The sequence below is a fragment of the Solea solea genome, chromosome 16, assembly GCF_958295425.1.
Source record: "Solea solea chromosome 16, fSolSol10.1, whole genome shotgun sequence".
Lineage (NCBI taxonomy): Eukaryota > Metazoa > Chordata > Actinopteri > Pleuronectiformes > Soleidae > Solea > Solea solea.
Window position 1 is genome coordinate 7,362,325 of NC_081149.1, and position 23,726 is coordinate 7,386,050.

At 39.6% G+C, this 23,726-nt stretch overlaps 4 protein-coding genes across 7 annotated transcripts in view; 2 read left to right on the forward strand and 2 right to left on the reverse strand.

The window, feature by feature from the left end:
• The first annotated feature begins 662 nt into the window (after positions 1-662).
• cdip1 (cell death-inducing p53 target 1) lies at positions 663-8,188 on the forward strand. Its single transcript, XM_058653825.1, has 5 exons — positions 663-781; positions 3,699-3,848; positions 4,604-4,744; positions 4,884-5,160; positions 5,373-8,188. The coding sequence occupies exons 2-5, from the start codon at positions 3,773-3,775 to the stop codon at positions 5,482-5,484; spliced, it is 606 nt and encodes a 201-aa protein (XP_058509808.1). The 5' UTR covers positions 663-781; positions 3,699-3,772; the 3' UTR covers positions 5,485-8,188.
• On the reverse strand, positions 5,947-9,909 carry polr3k (polymerase (RNA) III (DNA directed) polypeptide K). The gene is made up of 3 exons (XM_058653827.1): positions 9,637-9,909; positions 9,447-9,534; positions 5,947-8,939 (listed from the first exon to the last, which is right to left on the reverse strand). Exons 1-3 carry the CDS (start codon positions 9,745-9,747, stop codon positions 8,812-8,814), a joined length of 327 nt encoding a protein of 108 aa, XP_058509810.1. The 5' UTR covers positions 9,748-9,909; the 3' UTR covers positions 5,947-8,811.
• A 400-nt stretch (positions 9,910-10,309) lies between these two features.
• snrnp25 (small nuclear ribonucleoprotein 25) lies at positions 10,310-11,995 on the forward strand. The gene is made up of 5 exons (XM_058653826.1): positions 10,310-10,663; positions 10,871-10,961; positions 11,342-11,447; positions 11,599-11,673; positions 11,802-11,995. Exons 1-5 carry the CDS (start codon positions 10,427-10,429, stop codon positions 11,857-11,859), a joined length of 567 nt encoding a protein of 188 aa, XP_058509809.1. The 5' UTR covers positions 10,310-10,426; the 3' UTR covers positions 11,860-11,995.
• A 6,314-nt stretch (positions 11,996-18,309) lies between these two features.
• Positions 18,310-23,726, reverse strand: part of mrtfbb (myocardin related transcription factor Bb) — a 45,463-nt gene continuing 40,046 nt past the window's right edge. For 2 of the 4 annotated variants that reach the window (XM_058652972.1, XM_058652974.1), the window contains exons 11-14: positions 23,451-23,534; positions 23,203-23,334; positions 23,052-23,112; positions 18,313-21,000 (exon numbers count right to left, since the gene is read on the reverse strand). In XM_058652972.1, coding sequence (XP_058508955.1) covers positions 20,531-21,000; positions 23,052-23,112; positions 23,203-23,334; positions 23,451-23,534 — 747 coding nt within the window. In that variant the 3' untranslated portion in view covers positions 18,313-20,530. Of the gene's footprint in view, positions 21,001-23,051; positions 23,113-23,202; positions 23,335-23,450; positions 23,535-23,726 lie in introns of all 4 variants that reach the window. The other 2 variants (XM_058652973.1, XM_058652975.1) reach the window with 2 other exon arrangements.

A 23,726-nucleotide genomic window follows, 5' to 3' on the forward strand; every position in this document is an offset into this window, starting at 1 on the left:
ATATGGAGGGTGTAACTCATTTTGCCACAAACATACAGTATTGCGGTTTCTCACTATGACCACTGGAGGGCAGTGAATGTACAGACTGTCTTCCTTTGCTGCTAATGTCTCCTCAACAAATGTTATTGTTATTAACTATTCACTGATAATGAGGTTTACAAACTGATATCAAGAGTGCTCACATTAATTATAAGTATATTTAACTTTTCTTGAAAAATACTTGTTGAGAAACAAAAGTACAAACATGTTTTTTAGTGGCAAATAAATTAAAAATGGAGAAAACAGACAATATAAATTACAATATAAATCAAGAGAGAAAATAATATGCCTATATACAGTAGGCAGTTACATCAAGGATAGAGAATACTGTGTTAATACTATTTGAATATAGTCTATTATAGTTTGTGAGGGGTTTAAATATGATATGGGTTTCTATGGATTTATGGAGTGTTGCAATTTTATCTACTTAATATGTAGAACACTGGTTAAACAGGTTTAGATAATTTAATGCAGAAATGTTACATACTATATCTTTAAGGCATGTATAATCAAGTTATTTCGACAACGTTTAGTTTTTTTTAATGCTTTCTTTCATGTATTTAATCTTTTCAGCATCATATCAGTATATCGGCCTTGGAAAAAAACAACCCTGCATCAGTCGACCTCACACTGACGTGAAGAGTTAATCCATCTGAACGTGTGTTGTCGGGAAACCCAACGTCAAACAAACTTCAGCTGCTCCACCGCTGAGGCATCGCTACGTGTCTCTCCCATCAACCAGGTAATGTGGCCTTTATCTTAAACGGCAGTGCGACATCATAACAGTCATTTGCAGAACCAAGTGCTGTGTAAGAGACGCTTCATTAATGTCACGGTTTTTTTTCCTTTCTTTCATTTTTTTTTGTTTTTAGTTCCTGAGCGTATTTCAGGGACGGGTAGCTCGGTAGCTAGCTAGCTAACGAATCATAGCAAACAAGCTTAGCTTCAGCTGATCGTACACATCCATAGTATCGGTGTACAAATACTTCATATACTCACTCGCCTCTTGTATATTGATTTACAATCGTAGTGATGTGAGATAAACTATCATCCACCTGTCAGTTAGCTGTCATTTATAGTGACGTCAACACCCCCTCTGGCGTTATATCCTTTAGCCACCGCGGCAGCTAACACTGATAATAACAATGTTATTGTCAGATGCTTAGCTACGTGTCCTGGGTTCATTTGACAACTCACGCTTGTTCCCGTTATAAGTCTCAATTACGTAACTCAGTTTAGTTGTGCAAGTGGCTTTGAGCTGGATTATCTGGTAAAGCATTTAAGAAGAAAAAGAATTACAGCGTTATCGAGCTAGCAGGTTAGCAGGGAATGCCCGCACAGATTTTATACTTAACATGCATTTACTCATACCCTTATTATACAGCCTTAATCCATTTTTGTATGTAATACACACACGTAATACACAAATATGTGTGTATTACGTGTGTGTGTGTTTGTTTTTGATGTTATGGCATCTGTATTGTTGTGCTACCTTCTTAGGTAAATGTTAACCTCTTCTTCTCAAACTGTAATAATTACTTATTTTTATTTTAGCAATTATTTTATAAGACCTCATGGTACAACCCGAAAAGATACAGCAGGTAGCAGACAGGTTTCAATGTAGGGATAAGGGAATTTTGAGGAAGTGCAAGAATTTATATATCTGATTAACACTAAAGGCAACTGCAAAGGTTAGCCATCGTCCAAGGCATGACCACCATCTGGAAAAGTAAAGCCATAAGTAACAACCAAAAGCTCAGGATCATCAAAGCAAAGGCTTTTGCTATTGTGACATATGGATGTGAGTTATGGGAAATGACCAAACAAGAGGAGGTCGATGCATTCGAGATGTGGGCATACAGACGCTTGCTCAGAACATCCTGGCAAAAGCACCGAAACAAACACCTGGGTGCTAGAGATAAGCAACATCAAGTTGATGCTCCGTGAGCAGATAGCCAGAAGAAAGATGAACTTCTCTGACCATGCTGTTTGTCATAATGGCCTGGAAAAGCTGCTCATTCAGGGCAAGAGAAGAAACACAAAATGGTCTACTTAAAAAATAGCAAAAAAGGAATAAAACAAACAAAAACAAGTCACTTAAGAGCAAGTGTTGTTGGATTAAATCACCCATCACTTCTTCTCTTCAGCTTTCCTCTTTGTACAGTTGACAGGCTATTCAGTACCTCTTCCTCATACCGCAATCTCGTTTTATGGTTGGTTAGAAAGTAGTGTTGATTAACGACAGTTGGCATCTGTAATGTAGCATTACTGCCTTCTTCTAGGTTCAGCTATCTAAAACATTATAAATCTTTTTATTTTTCCTGGCTCCCGGCTTCGTCTCCAGCAATAAAATACAAAACAAATAGAATAAAGAGGTCACTGAACTAGCTTTTGTTTACATGAGATTGGAGAGTTTTGGTTTCACACTCTTCCTCATTCATCGTTACTTATTTCAAGATTTTGCAATTCCATGTTGCCAGATTCCAGGCAGACTTTTTCCTTTCTCATTTGCACGAGGTAATTTGTTTACTTCTTAAGCATTTTATTTATTTATTTTTTAAATCTGAATACAGAAACACAAACAGTTTTATGTTGTGTTGGTGGACATTAACCACACATTTACATCTTAGTTATATTATCATTCTACACCTACACCACGTTTCCTTCATATTTAGTAAAAATGTTTGCGTTTCCTTATCTAATGCACCAGACAGAAATCGAAAGATCCTCAATTGTATTCTTTCGTGTTTTATGGCAGCTGGCATCTGTTATATTGCATTATTGCCCCCCTCTTCTCTTTTCCTTTGCACATGCAGTGTGTCTGTTCTTCCCGGGCTTCAATCAGATTGCTGTAAAACAGAAATGAGCAGATCATACTGGTGAAATAGAAGTGTAAATAAAATCAGATGTGATTCAAAGAACCCTAAATATCACATGAATGTTTCACAATGTAAAAATGTAAATGCTGGACTGATGTTGTGATGTAACATTTATATCACAACATCAGTCCAGCATTTACATGCTTTCACAAACATTTCTTTGTGCCATGCGGATAATACAACATTATGGATGGCAAGTGCCGTTAATCACCACGGCAAACCAACGACAAGATTAAAGGATTAAAAGATGACATCACATTGAGGCAAGTCTGTGATATAGTTTTTTTTAGCAAAGGAATTGGACAGTGTTCAGCTTTTGAACTGTGGGGACACAGTTATGGATTTTAAATGCCATAAAACACCAAATGGGAAGAAGGGTTTTAACTCAAGAAGTAAGTCTTTCGTCCTTGGTCGGCTATAATTGCTCCAGCTTCCCATGTGACCCTTGTGAGGAGGACAAAATGGTAGAAAATGGATGGATAAAAGTCTTTTCTTCTCACTTATGTCATTCCAAAGTCGAGTGGTTCTGATGTGTCAGTAATCTCTTCACATTTCCCTTGTGAATTACACAAACTCTTCAGCTAAGTCTAAATGCATTATTAATTGAACCAAAGATAAAACCATCCTCCTGTTGAAACCTGAACACACAGAACAGAGGAGCTCTTGTCATAACCTCTTTAGCCTGGAACAATTTGTGACTTGGGAGAAGCTTGTGTCAGAGGGTAATGAGCCATGGGACTCAAACTGTGCATGTTTCTTTTTTTTTTTCTACTTTCACAGAGTGAAAGACTACAGGAGAGTTTTGAGCGGAGCTCCGTGTTCGTCCCCTCGCCCTGTTCACAAATCTGGCCAGTATGTCCAATGACCCTCCTCCTCCGTATCCTGGAGGTCCCAGTGCCCCACCCATTCAGGAGAAGAATGGGCAGCCTGGTAATCAAACTACATGTGCAGGATTATGAACTCATTGTTTTAACACAAAATCACTAGGAAGTACAGTTTAGTGTGTAAATGCATCTTTGTGCTCAAAAGTTCTCACAAAGAAATAGTTTACAATGGACCTTTTGTGCAGCAGCCATTTTGTGAAGTCGCAGGTGTAAATAGATACGATTTATATGTACTGTCCTTAGTTTTAGGACAGTGACACTTAAACCACCAATTTAATTATTGTGGCTTTAGCAAACCTTCACCAAAAAGTTTGTTAAAAAGTGTTCATTTCAAAAAAGGGCACAAATCACAGTTTGGCCTTTGACACTGGCACGGCTCCAGCATGGTTCTGGTTCCGAAACAACATTTAAAAGCGGCCTGTGTGTTCACACCACATATATTGGTTGAAAAGGACACTGGGTTTTTCTTGTGAACTTTGACAACATCAGTGGGCTTGTCAGTGTAAGCTGGTTAGCTCGGAGCACCAAGGTTTCGAATAGAATTAGAGCCCCAACAGGCTAAAAGTGCTTGCTGGCATAAAAACACTAAACGTCATATTCATGCACTGTCCGGTACAAACTTATTTGTAGCTTGAGTTGCGTTACGTAATTATTGGATAGTGAAATAGTCTTTGTAGGACTGGATTTTTGGCTCTATTGACATAAATATTATACTTGCAGTAGCATACAACACGTGTTGCATTTCTTCAGACTGCTTTCACTTACATGTTTTTAAATATGTGGGTGTTGTTTTTCACACAGTGTACAGGACTGGTCCTCAGCAGGGACAGTCCCAGCCTCCAGACTACGGTCCTCCGCCCTACGAGGCTCCGCAACTAGGCTTCCTCCCCCCACACGTCCCTGGAGATGGTCCCATGCCAATGCCAATGCCACCACCACAAGGTAGTGCAGAGAGTCTATAAAGAGAGCATCAAAACAAGCCAACAAAAAACAGTGTGAAAACTTAAATTCCTCTTGGAAAATGGCTTTATATTCTAACAATTATACAAAACTTAAATTTGTAATTTATGACTCCGGACAGGTGGCCACTACCCACCGCCTCCAGGTCACTTTCCTCACCAGATGCCAGGACACATGGGCCCCGGTCCTGGTCACTTTGTCCAGATGGGGGGACACACAGCGACTGTCCTGGCTCCTCCAGGCGCAGCCACTACTGTGACTGTCCTGCAGGGGGAAATGTTCCAGACCTCGCCAGTGCAGACCGTGTGTCCGCACTGTCAGCAGGCGATCGTCACGCGCATCTCCCACGACGTTGGCCTCATGAACACGCTCTTCTGCCTCTTCTGCTTCTTCGTAGGGTAAGTAGGTCGCAGGTCAGGAGCTCGGGACACGTAACCGACATTCATGTGGTGGGTCTGATGGTTCCCAGGTTTTGGTTGCTTAGTTCCGGACACGACTGTAGGGCAATCCAACGAACGTCTTGCTTAGAATCTTTGTCAAATCTTTTTCTTGTCTTCCACTGGAACTCACACTTTCTTTTTAAATCACTTGTTTTGTTCCTCCTTCTCAGGTGTGACCTCGGCTGCTGCCTGATTCCCTGTCTGATCGACGACCTCAAGGATGTGACTCACACCTGCCCTAACTGTAAGGGCTACATTTACACATACAAGCGTATATGCTAACCACCGACGGCTGAGACACGAGAGACACGTACATGCACACACACACACACACATGCAAACTCACAGCGCCTCCTGCTGGTAGTGACGCCCCCCCCCTTCCCTTTCCCCTCCTCTTCCATTTTTGCCGTGTCGCATAAAGCCCTCAAAAAATTAAGAGCATAGTTTTCTCACTACATCACAGAATATTTCCTGTACATAATCATCTTTTCTAAGTTTAAAGATGCATTTGAAAATATACAAATGTACAAGAGGAACACAGAGGCCGTGTGATCCTGTGTGGAAAGTAAACGGGGGAGAATGTTGTGATGCTTACCTTTGTAAATTAAAAAAAAAACAATCATTGATTTGACAGCCTTAGGTAGAGAAAACTGAAAAAACAGTCACTTTAATTTTAATTCATCTGTGAATTTTACTCAGAAGCAAGTTGAAGTTGGATAAACACTTTCTTCTTATTTATTTAAAAATAATGTTTTTGTTTTTGTTTCTGTTGAGAACTGTGAACATTTTCCTCATTACTACAACAGACATGTTTTTTTTAATTTTCCTTTTACTGTCGCGGTCCCTCTGAATGTGAGCAATTTTCATCCTGATGAGTGTATTTTACAGATCACAAAAAATAAGTATTAAACGTTAAAAAACAAAAAAGAAAAGACACTGGGATTCATCCATTCATACCAGCAGCTTCACTGTATCTTGGCATTGATTGTACAAGTTTGTGAACTCTTTTAATGCAGCGACAGCAGTGGAGGATTGAGTCTGACACATCAGCATGTGACTCTCACATTTTCATACATACATAACTATTCACTGCCTCGTCCTGTTACCTGTTAATTTTTCAGTTTTATTTTTTTAATCTCCATCTATGCTCTGCTTTTGTTTTTGAGAATCAAGCTAACATTTGCACTTTAAGTTGAAATTCACCTTTTTCCGATGTTAAAACCTCTCAACCTCGGCCAATTGTTCGTCTGAGGTAAAAATATACAATTTATAAAGTTTAACCAAGGAAAGGCAGCGTGGGATTTTTTGACTCACTTGGTTTGTTGCTTGCTCAGTGAATTTTTCTATACATGCACTTATTTTGACTATCGCAGTGTTGAAGTGGACACGACAGACGGTGCGTCTCGTCAGTGATCTTGCGTCCTTTAGCTACACGTTTCTACGAGGGCTCCGTTTCACTCGTGATTTCCAGAATCGACTAAGATTCTGGAAATGGTCTTGATTTAGTTTGGTTTCAATACACATTTTACTTTGGATATGAGGGTTTTTGTCCAATTTTTAAACCTGCCTTTATGCCTGGTATATTGTCCAATTTTGTGTCGTCCCTGACGAAAGATGGCCAAACGTGAAACTCTGGTGGCGATTTCTTTGTTGGAGGCTAAAGGGTGGTCCTATGTCGTACTCTGAGTGGTTTAAAGATGGCTGTTGTTAAAGTCTTGTGTGTAAAGAAAGCTTAAGAAAAATGCTACATGTCACTGTGTTCCATCTTCTGTACCAGGGATTCCCAAATGTTAGAATCTTCCCCGGCCCATTTTAAACTTCCAACCAAAATGTTAAATCACAACACGACAACACTTAGACGAAAAATCAATTATTCATTTCAAAATTGGGTAAAAACTCTATATCATTTCACAAGTAAAAGATTGCACATCGTCTGTTGTCCGTGTCCTTCCGTGTAAATCCCGTTTTCACGATCACTCTCTCTCATGTGGCCAGATGTTGTTAAGGCTAAGGTAGAAAGAAAGGCACGTAAGCGATACTTCTGACTCGATACCTGATCCTTAAATGATTGAAACAACGCTTCTTTCCATGTTTTTGCTGCCGCTATATGACGAACTGGTACCTCATGCCGATGGGCATGATTGATTATAAAAAAAGTCGATCAGTTACTGTGACTACTCTAAATATATTGAAAAGACTTAAAATAAATGTCAGCCTAGTTAGTTGACTTCACCTGCGTTTGCAGAAGTGATTAAATGTACAAAGGTTTGGAAGTGGTGGAATTTACCAGGGTCTTTGAATGCATCTTGTTAGCTCAATACACTGTGAAGCCTGCATCTCTTTCACTAACTCACACAATACAGTTAGTACTCGAATAGCTTTTCTTTTTGCGAGAAATGCCCATCCAAGTACCTAGTTTTAAAATAAAAAACACTAGTAGACAAAACCATCATCACCTATTTAATTCGACATCAGCCCTTTAAGAATCACTGCATTGCGTAGATGCATGTTACATAGCAAAGTAAGACATCTGTTGACTAATCTAAATATGAAATAGGGTAAAACTTTTCTGCCGAGAATAAGCTTCAAATTAACGACTGTTACCCGATATATTGCAAAAAAATAAATAAAATAAAATAAATAGACATTGTTCCACCACAGCATGTCTAACCTGCCAGTCACCTTCAGTCATTCATGTGCAGTTTGTCTGCATGAGCCACTCATTGAAATGACTAATTAACACTAACTAGATCCTTAACTCTGTGTGTGTTTTCTTCTTCTTCTCTGGAAGTGAGATAAACTCTGTAAGAAGGTCCACTCTGCAATGAAGTTTTAATACCAAGTACTGTATATTATGCCATTGTTGTGGATAATGCTGGTCTGCACTGCTCTCTAAATGTCTGTGATATGTATTAAACTATGTAAGTCAAAATTTGTTTGACGGTTGTATACAGGTAATATTTTATCAATAAAAGTCTGAAGGATTGTTTCTTTGTCATTGACACAATTTTATTTGGATTTTATGCTACATGTACAGTAATTTTAGGAAATGTGTCTGTGCCAACTAGAGGTAGACCGATTAACTGGTTGGGCTGATAGTTGACATTTTTAGTAATTATTATTTGGGTTGCAATGATTATTTGATTAAACAATTAATCAGCAAGTCTTGTTTTTTTTATAATTAAAACAAGCTGGTTCTTTGCTGAAACTGATTCATTTTGGTTTGTTTTTCGATGGCCTGTTTCTTGTAATTTATACCTTTTTTCTACTAAAAATGCCATTGCTGTACTGACCATTAGTTTTGTTGGTAACTGAAGTCAGGTTTTGCTGTTATTTGTCATCATAAAACATATTATATTAGGTAGTGGTTAAATTAATTTATGGGGGTGGGGAAAAACCGGCATCAATTATCAGTCATCAGCTGCCCTGATTTCTAAAAAACTAAATCGGCATCGCCTCTTGGAAAAAAGCCACATCGGTCAACCTCTAGTGCTGACGCACACAGAGAAAGGAAAAGTATTTTTTACAACCAGTGGAGCCTATTTCTCATAAATCAACTCTAAAAAAAAAACAGCCTATGTGCATGAAAACTGTCAAAGTGCAAAAGTGTCAGTCTCTCCATCGATGTCCACACTGTATGTGGCAGCATTTGTAGAACGTCGTCATCGGCTCGTCTGCTGATCTCGTCTGAATCTGCATGAAATACGCCCGAGCATGTCCACACTTGGGACAAGTTTCTGAGAAAAAGACCGAAATAAAGTCACACTCTTGAAACAAATGGACAGCTGAGTGCAACAAATACATGTACAGACAGAACTATTTCATATGTTTCAACATGTGTGTGTGTGTATATATACATATAAGCAAAGACATCTCTACATGTTTTTTTAACAACAAAAATCAGAAAACAAGAATTCAAATAAATGCAGAATAAATCACATGACATTTCATTACACTACTGCTAGATCTATCCCCAAACAGACCCTTTTGGCTTAAATGTGACTTAAGTATGTGCGATAATATTGCATTGTTGCATAAAATATTGTGATAATATCGTATTGTGACTTTAAATATTGTGATAATATCGTAGTGTGACTTAAATATCACGATAAATCATACTGTGGCTTAAAATATTGTCATAATATCGTTTTGCGACTTCAAATATTGTGATAATATCGTATCGTGGAGTTTCAGGCGATTGTGTGGTGAGAGCTCAGGTGTCAGTGTGATTCCACGTCACTTACCTGCCGTCGAGTCCACGTTCTCCCACGCTGCAGCTCCACCAAGAACATCATCCACCTCTTTTAACTTTGGATACTTTCTGTTATTGACCTGCAGAAAACAAACAAACAAATCACCACAGAGAAATCAAAGTAAAAACCAGGAGAACTGAGAATCTGAAAACACTTCTTTATATTTATTTTGTTTACTCACCTTTCTCGTGATGTTGTGAACGTAAGGACAAGTGTTACACGCAAATCTCATGCACCGCTGTCCCTCCTCCACGATTAACACGTTCCCACAGGTTGGGCAGAACAGCAGCATGCCCGCCTCGAATTAAACACGCGTGTGTAAAAAGCAATAAAACACGATATTTCTGCGCTGTTTCTTACATACGGAGGAGTTGTTTGGGTTAGCTTCAGCTTCCTGTTTATTTCAAGCATGAGGAGCGGACCGGGAAAGGCAGTCAGGTCCTGTCTTTAAAACAGTTCGGCTGGAAACAAAATAGGTTTCATTTTAACAGTTTCAGAAAAAAATAAGGATAAATAATATAAGAAGTTTCACTTTAAATCATTTATGTACCGATTAACTTACAGATAATACATTAAGGATGTTAAATAGCTTTTAATTTCACCTTTTTAAAACGAGCTAAAGAAGGTTTACTGCTCATCTCTTAGCTCTAGGAAACTAAATATTAAGATCGCGAAGTAGTCATTTTTTATGTACTAACACAACTAACACGCCCATAAACTATGTAACTACAAAATATTAGTGTTTTTATTGCCTTTTACACTATTAGTTTGACTTTAAAGTTACTTCCTCTAAGAGGAACCTTGTACGCTACGCGTTGGTGTCTCTCCGGTGTGTAATTTGTGCTACACAAATTGTTATTCGTTTCTCGGTGAAAACCATGATTTATTTCAGCAGCAAATAGAGAACATGTTTTTGTCGTGTTTTAGCGGTATTTAAAGAAACCGTGTGTGTGATTAAAACTCGCCTGGTGATGGAGGAGCAGAGTCCTGACACTGAAACTGCTGCAGGAGTAGCTCAGTGTGTGAAAGAGGAGGAGGAGGAGGAGGAGGAGAAGAAAAAGGAGGTGGAGGAGAAGGAGAACCAGGCAGAAGAGGAGGAGGAGGAAGAAGATGTGGAGGCTCTTCCTCACTCAGAAATCCTGGACATCTTCGAGGAAGGACTGGCTCAACTTGTGCAGGACCCTTTACTGTGTGACCTGCCAATCCAGGTGCTGTGTCCTGTCCAACCAGTACAAATGTCAGACAGACAGACAGACAGACAGACAGATAGATAGATAGATAGTAGGCATAGAACATCAGAATATACTGTGCTAAAGGGTAGACAAGAATAAAATAATAGAATAGAACACAAAATGTATAAAAAATTCCAACCAAATAAACATACATAATTCTGATTGTTGTTTTTGTTTCTGCAGGTGACTCTAGAGGAGGTGAATTCTCAGATCGCTCTGGAGTACGGTCAGGCCATGACCGTGAGAGTGTTGAAGGCCGACGGCGACGTGATGCGTAAGTGTTCATTAGACATTAGAACTGCAACTCACTGATTATTATCATCATCGATTAAGCTGTTGATTATTTTCTCGCATAATTTGTCAAACCCGGAAATTATGATGTTCTTGAATGTCTTGTCTGTGTCCACAAACCAAAATGATTAAGTTTTTAATGATTTCTTCGTTCTATGGAGCAAAGAAACAAAGAAAATATTCACATTTAAGAAGCTGAAACAATCAGAAATCCATCCTCTACTAGAAACCCGATGATGGGTTAAATGCAGAGAAGGAATTTCCCTAAGGGGATAAATAAAGTACTAAAAATTAAAAAGTAGTTGCACTAGTGTCATTATTTTTAAATGATGATTAATATTTGAAACCATATGTCTCCATAAGCCATAGTGGTCGTGCAGAACGCGACTGTCCTGGATCTGAAGAAAGCCATTCGTAGATTCATGGAGCTGAAACAACAGCGTGAAGGCGGAGTGAAGCACATCAGCTGGTAAACACACACAAATAATGTGCCCTTCTTATGGTTTATGTGTTTTTGGTGTTCCCAAAGATACACATACAAGTTCACACGCGGATTCTAACATTTAAAAAGAAAAAGGTCAAGAATGTCTCTGCCACTGTTTGTCTCTGTGCTTCTACAGGAAATATGTGTGGAGAACGTACTATTTAGTGTTTCAGGGGGAAAAACTTGAGGACGACAAGACAAGGCTTAAAGAGTAAGTGAATAAACGTATCATCATTAAATCGTGTAATGTAAGTCTATCTATCTATCTATCTTTCTATCTATCCATCCATCCATCCGTGTGACCTTTTTTCTCCGTGTGAATCTTTTCCTCATCTTCAGTTATGGAATCAGAAACAGAGATGAAGTGACGTTCATGAAACATCTGAGGAAAAAGTGAAACAAGTGTTACTACCGACGTCTGACAGAAACCAACAACAACAAAAACAGCAGTTCCTGCATGTAAATAAAATATAAAACTGTGGACTTTTATTTTGTATAAATTGTGTTTGTTGAATAAACTATTTTTGATTTTCTCTGTGTGTGTTTGTGTTTTATTTATTATTTAATTATCTCTCATTATCTGCTGCTGCTGATCTCAAACCAGTCCCAGCTGACATCAGGCAGCAGGCAGTTGTGGACAGGTCAAAGGTCAGAACGTACAAGAAACAAACATACAGACACAAGCATTCTCACCTGTGGTGAATTTAGAGTCTGGATCACAAAGTACCCAATCTGACAAATGGAATTTTGTTCAGTTTTGACAGAGATACGATTTAAGCCATTTAGTATAAGAGACTTTACAGGAGAATGGTGACATCATCAGTTACTAAGCCTCTTGTGTGATCACAGACTGATGTGTCAAACACTGTGGACAGGAAGTCGCTAAGAGAAGGACAAACGTCTCCTCGGTGGAGGTGGCAAAAAAACCCCAGAGTAAACAGGCGCAGCTTCAAACAGTGTTCTGTTATGTTTTGTTTTTTTTAAGGAGCGGCAGATGAGCTGATTTGAATACTCCCTCACAGAGCGTGTACAGTTCTCTGTTCACCTCGTTTGAATTTCACCTGTGTGGAAGTCACGGAGCGACCGAGGGAAACAGGTAACACACACACATTATACATTATATAATTATAATAATTATATTCTCTTTATAAATATGATAAATGAGATTTTGTGGAACAGTTGAATTGTTTCATCGCATTTACACCAGAAAAGCATCTTACATGAGATTAATGTTCTGGGTCTTATATTTCGAAATTAATTGCAGCATTTTATGGATAAATGTAATGTTTGTACATTTATCCACAATACTTTCTAAATCGATGTATTTTTATGTATATTTGACAAGTTTTTTTTTTTACTTTTATTTATGTAATAGTGTCTATTTAAAGTTCACTATAACTGCAGTATTTGTTTGCAGTAAGTTTTATTCTTTTTCTTTTACTTGAATTTCATTGATTGTGTTTATTTACATTTTTACTATGACTGCAGCATCTTCCACAAGTTTTGCTTTTATTATTTTATTTAAAAGTGTGCATTTACAATTTGTCACTGCAGTAGTTCCCGAGTGTTCTATTTATTCCTATTTAAAGTTTACTATTACTACAGTATTTTCTTTTGCAGTATGTATGCAGTATTTTACTTTTATTTAATAGTGTTTATTTACATTACATACACATATTATTTCTACCAGTTAATTGTCATTATTATTATTATTATAATAATAATAATAATTATTATTATTATCATTATTATTATTACATTCCCTATTGAATTTGGTGATGACCCAATTCTGGAGTCAAGATTATAAACCTTACAAGATAAAAGTTTGTCAAAGATTCGATAAGTAATTCAGATGAAAATATTAATATTGCTTTGTGCCTCGTCGTCATGTGACAGAACGTGGTGTACAGCAGGTCTGTGTTAGTGTGCGTTTTGGACAAAATCTGGATCAAGTTCTGGATCAAAACATGGTCATTTTTATGCTGCGTATGAAAACAAACACATTCCACTCCATAATTCAGTGCAAGAAAAAATAAATACACTAATAAATTATTATTGTTAACTATTATTATTCCAAAATAGAATAAAATAAGTAGTTTTAATTAATTAAGTAATTTATATTAAGTAGTTGGTTTGCATTTTGTTTTTGAAGTCCTCAACTCTGCTGTGTCACGCAGCCATTAACTGATCATTTACAGCGAATACATTTTATTTTGAAATGATGTGCTGCTTCATGTTTGAGATGTGGAGATAAACATTCAAATGTTACCTTTTTACCACGATGCTCAGGACCAAAAACAAAACACAAAACAATAATAATAATAATAGTACTAAAAAAAATTCGAATTCCTAGAATTACAATAGGTTCTCGCACCACTGTTTGTGCTCAGGCCCTAATAATAATAATAGTAATAATATCATCATAATATGATCGGGAACTTAATCTTCTCTGTTTTAAGAGGAAGTAAAATCAAATAAAAATAAAAAAAATAAATAATTGTATCTTTGGTAACACTGAAAGATCGAGGTGAGTCTTCCTTCTGTCCTCGTCCACCTGCAGCACCTGAAAGACACAAAAAAAACCTGGACAGAGAGGGAGAACGCATCAAGACACGCTATAAACAAAGAGTGAACATTCGACTTCTGCCTTTAGGGGGCGCCACAGCGCCTCCATCTTGTGTCCTCTTCTGTTACACCTGTAACTGTCCTCATGTCGTCCTTCACAGCATCCACGAACCTTCTCTGTGGTCTTCTCCTCTTCTCACTGTCCTGTGAGCAAACCATCTCAACCATGTCTCTCTTACTTGATCTCCAAAAGAATGTTCAACCTGAGCTGTCCCTCAAAATATGCTCATTTCTAATCCGCTCCATCCTGATCTCTGACACCTTGAGCTCCAGCTCCTCTCGTCTGTTAGATCAGTTGTCCCCAACCTTTGCTTGTGTACAAGACAAACCAGCAGTCTGGTATAAAGTACCTTAAAGGTGATACTTGTGAAAAAGTAAACGTACAGGTATGTTTGCAGAAAATGACTTTGGTAGAAGTTGAAGTCACTTTCTTTTTAAAAAAAAAATATTAATTATGTAAACGTCTTAAAGTACATGACATTTACTGGGATGAGACTTTGTTTATGCTGTAATGCTCACAGAAGTTCTGAGGTCACACAAGTGTTGGTAACAAATAGCTTGATAAACTTAAAGGCGGACCAAAAACCTTTGGGTTTTAATTTGGGTGATGCCAAATTCGGATTATCCAATAGAGGGTGTGTGAGATTCAATACATCTCACCCTTATTTAAATAACCTCACAACATCAGCGCCCCCTCATGTGATTTCTGGCATCCGCCTGAAGGGGGTGTGGGTAGTGTGTTTGTGCTTGGACCCCAGGTTGGGAACCTCTGTTTTTAGTCTCTAAACATCACAAGTGTCCGGACACTTGTCTCCACCTCTCTTGTCCACTGCCCATTGCATTCACACACAGGTAATCTGTCCTGCTTCTTCTAACCTGTCCCTTACTCTCACTACAGATTACAATATTATCTGCAAACAGCATAATCCAGATTTGGGACCTCATCTGTCCACCTGTCTGTCCGTCACCACTGTAGACAAGAAAGGGAGCTCAGAGTTGATGTTAATCCCACTTTAGGAACATTAAATACTTCAAATTCACACCCACAGACTCTCCTCTCAGCATTCTGCCATGGCGTCTCAAGGCGACGAGTTGAAGAAGGTCTTAACGGAGCTCGACTCTCTCTCAGTCAAACGTCAGGAAATCCTGGAGAAGAGAAAATGGCTGTGTTTCTATCAAGAGCTAAAGAACCATGTGCTATCTGGACAAACAGGTGAAACATGAAAATCACTCCTGATGTTTGGGATTATGAGGATTATACTCATGTATGTAATTTTTTTTGCCTTTAGTAGCAGAGGGAACGACTTCAGCCCAACAAATCGAAATCGACAACATTGACATGAGTCTGAAAAGACTGAGCGACAGGGAAGAACAACTTCAAAGATGCTACGACTCCATCGCCAGTGGCTGCAACGACAACGGCAGAATCAAACGTGAGGCCTTCATTTTACCGCAGCTCAGCATTTTCCCCATCATATCATATCTTCTCATCACCTTCCCGTCTTTGTTAGATATACTCTTCAACACCTGTCACACGACTGTTCCTCCTGAGCCTGAACCTGAACCAGTTTCTGGGGTAGACATTTTCTACATTGGGGATCCACCGACGACGCCCGGTGAGTCTGCGACGCACAGACGCTCATTTTAACCCGCAATGTAACTTTTAAATATAAACAAATGTCCGACGCATTCAAATCATTGCCAAATGAGTTCACACAACATGCAAACAAAGCTACAGCCAAAATAGAACCAAAAACAAAAGGTGACTCCCACACTTCTCACTCATTAAAGCAACGCTATGCAACATTTTTCCTTAAAGTGGCTTTCAGCAATGTTGTATTTCTGAGATTAAGATTAGATTAAGATCAAGACGAAGACACCACCAAAGTCTTAAATTATGTTACATTTACTGTATTTAAGTATCAAAAGTAATTTTTCTGAAATAAAATGTACTTCAGAAGTAAAAGTATAAAAAAAAAGGGTGAGAAGTAAGGATTGAGCCATGGCGGCTCAGTGGTAGGGTGAGTTGTCTTTCAAAACCTGATTCAGATGGTCAGCTCGTCAACAAGCTCTGCAGAAGCCTGGTAACGAGCTGTTCATCTGAATCAGGTGTGTTGGAGCAGGGCAACATCTAAAACATGCAGGGCAGTGTTCCCTGAGGACCAGGGTTGGGAAACACTGTTCTATAGGTCTGCATGTCCAGCAGGTGGCAGCGTTGCTCCACAAATTGCAAGGCTGTGAAAAGCCAGAACTGAAAAAATAAACACTGACAGTCTTAGTATCTAAGTATCTAGTCTAAGTATCTTACCAGAAAATGACTTTGGTAGAAGTTGAAGTCACGTTTTGTAAAAGTCTTAAAGTACATGACATTTACTGTACTTCAAGTCATTTTCTGCTAATCTATACGTGACCTTAATTAAACCCCATATTGAAGCGTGTGAATGGGTATGAATGAGTGCTCATCAAGACTACAAAAGCTCTATATAAATACAGACCATAATACCAATTCTTCTTCTGATTTTATTTGGTAGTAACGGGTAACAAAGAGTTAGAGGAAATGTAGTGGTGTAAAAGTTAAAGTTGCTATTAAATAATATTAAAAAAAAGGTACAGATACAGTAACAAAGTGTTTGAACTTTGTTACATTACAACACTGATTTATTCAATATTTTAAAAACACAAGAATATAAGCGTGTGATTCGCCTTCACACACCAAATCTGCTTTGCTTTGTTATGTTAATATGTGTTTACACTCCTCACTGCATGCGTGGCTGTTGGATTTTCATTAATCTGGCCTGTGAAAGCACCTTGTAAACTCTGTTTTTAAAAAGGAGCCATATTAATAAAGTTATTGTTATTATAATATCAAATATATACCGGCCTAGGACCACATACTGAAGTGTCTTTGTACTTACTTATTAATCCCCATAGAGAAAATCCTTGACTAGAAACCTTCCCAGAATTAGGGGAGCAACGGGGGTTTGGTAGAGCTCAGCTCTTTTACCTGGTGGGGACTCGAACTGGCAACCCCCCCGGTTACAAGCCAAGTTCCCTTTCCCCTTGGCCATGGGCTGTCCAAAAGAAAGTCTGATCTGACTCACACAGCAACAGAAAAAAATAAAAATCTAAAAATATGAGTCACTTCAGACCATGGGAGGAGGGCGGGTCACTTCAGTGACATGGTTATACAGCCAGTGGCCTCCATGAGGAAAAGAAAAAACAAAGACTAACTCCTCTACTGGTCATAGGAAATGATTCAAACACCTTTGATTAGCCATGTTTACAAAAACCTGCTGAATTTCAATGTAAAAGACGTATTGTAATAGTCAGTGACTCAGAATCAGTCTGGACAGATGTCAGCTGTCCACTACATGGTCCCAGCGTGACTCGTCTTTTCCCCCACACAGCACAGTTATTTTGCTTTGCCATTAGTGATAGTACCTGGTACCCGGTTCTTATTTCAGTACCTGCTCGAGGGTTCCAAGTGAGCTGAGCTGATACTATGCGTGAAATCGTCAAAGAGTGTCAACACTGGTAGAGTCATGAGTGCGACATCTGACACTAGAATCAAACCGAACGATGCTGAACTGTAGATCAGTTAAAAAAGTAAAAATTTTGCGACAGCACTGCTGAAAGCCGGCGATCGTGAGCCGAATCACAACCCGTTCAGTCGTATTTCAATGATTCTTTGAACAAATCCTTTTAATGAACTGATTCTAATGATTCAGTCACTCCGATAACAACTGTTTTTCAAGTCACTAGTTTGTGTGTTTGTATCGCGTCACAGCAGCTTCACGCAGCCGTGCTGTGATGACTCCGCCCACGTTGAGGAGGTACTATATTGCAATGGAAAACCAACCAAACTGTGTAGAGTCGAGCCGTGCCTGCACCATGTAGTGGAAAAGTGCCAAACATAGTGCTTTAAATACTTTTGGCTGGTTTTCTTTCAGTAAAAACTAAATGTTCCAGTGTTTCCCCCTGTAACAGCCACTGATGTTCCTCCTCTCCACAGCCCCCATAGTGATTCTGGACGTGGACAATCTTCCGTCGTGTCCATGCAAGACGCAGTGTCCCGAGTGTGGGCAATACATCACCACAGTGACGCACACCTCCATCAGCAGTTTCACCTGGCAGGCATGTTTCATCACAGCTTTGATCGGGTATGAAAACTTGCTCGCTCGCTCGCTCCTTCCCACCGTCCTCAGTTCTTCTCTGACCTTTGACCTTGTTGCTGTTGGTTCTGTCCTGCAGGTGCGTGGCCGGTTGTTGCCTCATTCCCTTCTGCTTCGACACGTTCAAGTCCATCACACACAAATGCCCAAAGTGTCGCACTTCAATCGGTACCGTTAAAAAGCTCTGAGGGGGAAAACGGGACGACTGAAACTCACGGACATTTGTATTTCAGTCAGACAGGACAGTGTGACGTTGACTTCTATACTCTTGTAGACTATATATAAATGTATATAATGTTGAAATTCTAGTTAAAAGTGCTTGAATGTGGTGAGTTACAAAGAAATAAAAAATGAAAACCTTCTCTCGGAAAAAGCTTTTTAATGGCCGGCACTAAAGGACGAAGGAGATGCTGCAGGGTGAAATATCCCAAATATTCTTTGTATTTACAAAAAAAAAGGAAACACATTTGAATAAAAGATAAAAACAACTACACAGCGTAAGTGTAAACATGTGCCATAAAAAAAACCTGTGTTTTTGCTGTTGATGTAAAAAAAAAAACCACGACTGAGTCCAGCCACATGATCCATGATCCATGACATTTGAAGTCAGAGTTTGTGTTTGTTTGTGTGGAGACAGAGAGTTTGACGTTTTTCATAATTCGGCAGAACAACACTACCTATGTGTGGAGCATCACAGTGGCCAGCAGGTGTCACTACAATACAACACATGATGATAACGTCAGTTATCAACCTTTTAAAGGTTTGTACCAAATCAGATGTCGACGTTTAAACCTGCAGGAGTTTGTGTGAGGATGAGAACGATCCTGTTGTAAAGCGTATAAGTCTGATAATATATTATACACGGGTGTAGAAATCACCATATCAGCGATATTACTCATAATATGGAGGAGATTGACGAAGACATTTGGCTGTGCTTGTTTACAAAAAGCTTTGACAGTGGTCGTGTTTCTGCTTTTAACAAAATCAATACAACAGTCAGGGTTCCCTCAAATTCAAGGGCTTTCCAGGACCATCCATCCATCTTCTACCGCTTTAGCCTCCACATGAGCTGCCAATCTCAGCTGACATAGGGGGAAAGGCGGGTTTCACACCCTGGACAGATTGCTAGTCCATCACAGGGACACAGATAGAGACAAACGAGAGTGTGTGGAGTGTTTCCAGGACCAATTCCCTCAAATTCAAGGACTGAATGTGCTGAAAAAGCTCAAGATGTGAGTACTTGTAAGAGTCGCTTTGTCCATGGTGGCTTTGTCTGCTTTTATTGATTTGCAGCACACTCTGCATCTGAACAAGTGATTGTCCTCGGGATCTTGGTTCAAAGTCACTTCTTTTGCATTTTGTGTCCTCATTTTCCAGGCATCACGTCGTCATTGTTCTGCGTGGAATCTCACGTCAACGGCGAAGAGAGAGACAGAGAGAGACAGTGGACAGTGTCCACAACACCTGCTAGTAATTATAACTCCACGTTTGTCCTGCGTAGGCCTCGTCTGCATACACCAAGCAACGCAGGTCGCATGAAACAGTAGGTGGCATCGTAACAAAACAAGGGAGACATTTACCTAAATATCAACTTGAATTAACTTAACAAAATTCAAGCACCTTCAATCACCCATGTTATATTTAGGGCAATTTTCAAGGATTTCAAGGACCTGTGGGAACCCTGAATAGTGTACAAACATGAGAAGAAAGTAAAAAAAAAGAAAGAAGAAACTAGGAAAGCTGCTGTCAGATAATCGGAAGGCCCAATGACGTCAAAAGCAGCGATGCGACGCCTTCTAAGAAATTATCTACATGATGAGACAATTCTCCGGCAGCTGGAAACAAACACTTTCTTCCATTTAAATATTTCTGAAGCGTCCTTTACAGGTGTAGGAATTCACCTTCACGAGTTCAGGAGCAGATGTTGAAATTAAATTTCCTTCATCTTTCATGGATTCATATGGAGCTGAACTCATGAACACAAAGTATGTGTCGGTAGAAAAGTGTCTGGACCCCGGCTGCAGAGCACAGGGGTTTCTTTCTTGTGTATGGCACTAGTGTGATGTCACATAACTGATTTTTAACCACTGTACGTCATCTACTTTTTTAGATGAATCCCCTTTCTCTTAAGTAGTAAGAGTAAATGAACTGTTTTGAATACAAATAATATGCTGTATATGGATTACATAGGAGTATTATGTTGAGTAGTATGCCTCGTACTGATGACTCTCTGCTGTATGCACCGTTTACGTAGATTTACCTCGTTCTCCATCAACACAGCTCATGAGAGTCCAGGAAGTCGGCAGAGAAGACGCCCACAGGCGTGGACATGTCCAGCGGGTGAAGGGCGCCCTCTGCTGGCACAGACAGCGTCAGGTCCAGCCAGTCCATGTTGTCCATGCTGGCACTGTGCAAGGTCAAAGCAGAGGGCGCCGCGCCGCCACTAAAGTCCACATCCATGGCGGCGATCGCCGGTGAGTGCAAGTCGTCCATCAGCTTCAGAGTTTGTGGGTCAGCGTCTGCGCCCACCGTGCAGACCAGGAGGGCGTCCAGCCGGGTGTCGGGGCTCAGCGCTGGTGAGCAGTGTGGCAGTTTAAGGGGCACGGCAGGATGCTGGGCCACCTGGACCATGGGAGGAGGGCGGGACAGGACCGTGTTGACGGGAAGGACGGTTACACTGGCAGTGACAGGCAGAGGTTTGTCCAGGGTGGGAGGATCCTGTTTGACGAAAGGGGAGATTTCTGGAAAAGTACAGAGCACAACAACGTGTGAACATCCTCAAATCCTTACTCTGCTGTCCCGACTTTATTTACCATGCTTTAATGGAAGAAATAAAGATAATATAGATAGATAAGATAATGTGTGTATTGTAACGGTGGTCTGTAAAGTCGCTAAATATGCAGCCATTAACAGACATTATTTACAGCACAACTACAGTCCTGGCATATGGGTTCCATGTGGATGCAGATATTTCCTGAAATGACGGCGTCTTTACGGGGAACTTTTTAAAAACTGAAACAGCAAAGAAAGTCATTGTTTATGTTGCGTGCCATTTCCGTCTAGACGTGGCCTTAGGAAACATGTTACATTGAAATACTTACGTTTCACTAATAACAATGGTGGTGTTTCCATGAAGTCAAAATGTATATTTTATCACATATGTTACTTTGTTTGTCACCTACACACCAGTATATACAGGTTATAAATGTAAAAAACAAATCAAAGTCAAATCTGCTTCAGAATTTTTGATTCAAGAGTTTTTTAATGTCCAACCTCTCTTAAATTACGTAAGAAATGTATTGTTTTAAGTAAAAAAAAAAAGAAAGAAAGAGACCATGATGTTACAGGTGATTAAGAAAACACTAAATACATTTTCATCTGCAAAATGTGTTTGTTCTGTTGTCACTCACTCAAAGACACAAATAGAAGCACTTGAACACCAGCAGAGGGCAGCGTCTGAAATGCTAATTGATAACTGAGCTTAAAAATCCTCAGTCCTCCTCTCAAAAACGCCTCAAACAAGCATTTGCAAAGGACACTTTTTCTCCAGACAGTGAAGTACAGCAGGGATTTTTAGTCGAGGTTAGTTATCACTCTCTCTCTCTCTCATACACCTTGTCTGTGAATATTTAACTTATATGTTTTTTTTTACTTTATAATAAGGCTCACTTTTACCAATTATGAGTGGTAGTAACTTATTAGTAAAACATTGTGAAAAGCTACTGAATGACCTCGTTAATTACTGCTATATTTAGGGTGGTCTTACTGTAAAGTGGTGATGTTATAGCCCTCTAATTTAGTCTTTTCTAATCTAGCATTTATCTTTGAAGTTACATGTATATGTGACATCGAGTACGTGTGATTTCCTGTGTTAAAAGTTCTTTGTGGTACTTTCTTTTTTTCTTCACCCTTGTTGAGGATTTAGACACAGAAGGTGTTGCAGCCTTGTTGTTGACGTTTGAACGTTTTATATTTATCTATGAAATGCAATGAACATGTGACTCTTCACAGCCCAACTGTCAGGTCAGAACAACAGATTGTTTGTTTGACAGGCTTTAGACTTGGCAGGTGAGTCACTCCGGGCACCGGTATCGCCTTTATATTGTTTAGATAAGAAATAATCTTTCTCTCCCTAGTTTGTGTCTTTCCCTCCCTCCCTCCTCTACTCTCCCTCTCTCTCTCTCTGTCTCTCTCTCTCTATCTCTCTATCTCTCTGTGTCCTCATCTTGCAGGTTGCAGGGTCCAGATCCAGTTTCAAGGCTATTATTTTTATAATACATATCATCACCATTATTATGCTATAATTAAAAGTTGATATCAGTATAATTTTTATCAACAATCTCTGTTGCTGCTGATATAAATGACATTGGAGTTGTATAAACATGTCATCACTGACTCAGAACTGTCCTGTTTAAACTTAGAACTTGATACAATTGTTGTGTATCTGCTCCTGGTCTCTTTCTTCTGTCTCTACCTCACCTCCCTCTTGTCCTTTCTCTCCCCCACCTCTCCTCTGTCCCCATTTTTCCTTTCACCCCAACCGGTCGAGGCAGATGGCCGTGCATCTCTGAGTCAGGCTCTGTCAGATATTTCTTCTTCCTGTTAAAAGGGAGTTTTTTTTCTCTTCACTGATGCCTAGTGTTTGCTCATTGTGTGAATTGTTGGGTTTCTCTGCTCTCCACGATGCACAGTGCTTGAGATAATGTATGTTAGATAGCGGTAAAAAAAAAAAAAAAAAAAAAAAAAAAGGCTCACATAAAACGTGTGCAGCACAAGAAAGAAAAATTCTCACCACCGCTCTCAATCAACACATCAAACAGATCGTCCATCTGCTGACTCGCTGCACTGGGACTCTGCATAGAGGAATAACAATCATTGAATGTTTAACACTTCAAAGACATAAAGCAAAAAGTTTCACGTTCATTTCCCCGTGTATGTTTCACCTGAACAGCCGTCAGCATGCTGCGCGTCTGCTTGACCGCGTCTTCGTAGCGAGGCGGGTCTTTACACTTTGACACGTGGTGCGTGAACGTCGGCTGGTGCAACATCACCGTCGGCTGGTTGTGGCTGGGAGACTGTTGAGAGGAAACCGTTCCTTTTAAGTCCAAGACACCAACCGCCGTTTCAAATGCAGTTCACGTTGTACAGATCAAATCAGAGAGGATAAACAGGGCTAAGCAATTTAAACTACCTTATTCTCGGCTCCTGCAGGACAACTACTACTCGCTGGGAATGTGCTGAGTAAGCTCTGTGCTGCGGGATCCATTGTCCACGTCTGCAGAGGAAATGAGGACAGGTCAGCATGTGTGTGTGTTAATGAATGCATTAAACGCAGTCAACGCGGGTGAAGTGCTTCCTGCAACAAGTATGGGAAAGTAGAGCAGTGCATCACACTCACTCTCTGTGGGAGTTGTCTTGTGTTTAAGTCACCAAACGGCACAGGAAACATAAAAGATGACCACGGCTC

What these genes read in the sequence shown, in the direction of transcription:
- cdip1 (XM_058653825.1), top strand. Translation starts at nt 3,773, where the DNA reads ATGTCCAATGACCCTCCTCCTCCGTATCCTGGAGGTCCCAGTGCCCCA. An exon ending in GGAGAAGAATGGGCAGCCTG is followed by an intron (nt 3,849 to 4,603) that starts GTAATCAAACTA and finishes TTTTTCACACAG; the next exon opens with TGTACAGGACTGGTCCTCAG. An exon ending in GCCAATGCCACCACCACAAG is followed by an intron (nt 4,745 to 4,883) that starts GTAGTGCAGAGA and finishes GACTCCGGACAG; the next exon opens with GTGGCCACTACCCACCGCCT.
- polr3k (XM_058653827.1), bottom strand. Translation starts at nt 9,747, where the DNA reads ATGCTGCTGTTCTGCCCAACCTGTGGGAACGTGTTAATCGTGGAGGAG. An exon ending in TTCACAACATCACGAGAAAG is followed by an intron (nt 9,535 to 9,636) that starts GTGAGTAAACAA and finishes TGTTTTCTGCAG; the next exon opens with GTCAATAACAGAAAGTATCC. An exon ending in GAACGTGGACTCGACGGCAG is followed by an intron (nt 8,940 to 9,446) that starts GTAAGTGACGTG and finishes TCTTTTTCTCAG; the next exon opens with AAACTTGTCCCAAGTGTGGA.
- snrnp25 (XM_058653826.1), top strand. Translation starts at nt 10,427, where the DNA reads ATGGAGGAGCAGAGTCCTGACACTGAAACTGCTGCAGGAGTAGCTCAG. An exon ending in TGTGTGACCTGCCAATCCAG is followed by an intron (nt 10,664 to 10,870) that starts GTGCTGTGTCCT and finishes TTGTTTCTGCAG; the next exon opens with GTGACTCTAGAGGAGGTGAA. An exon ending in GGAGTGAAGCACATCAGCTG is followed by an intron (nt 11,448 to 11,598) that starts GTAAACACACAC and finishes GTGCTTCTACAG; the next exon opens with GAAATATGTGTGGAGAACGT.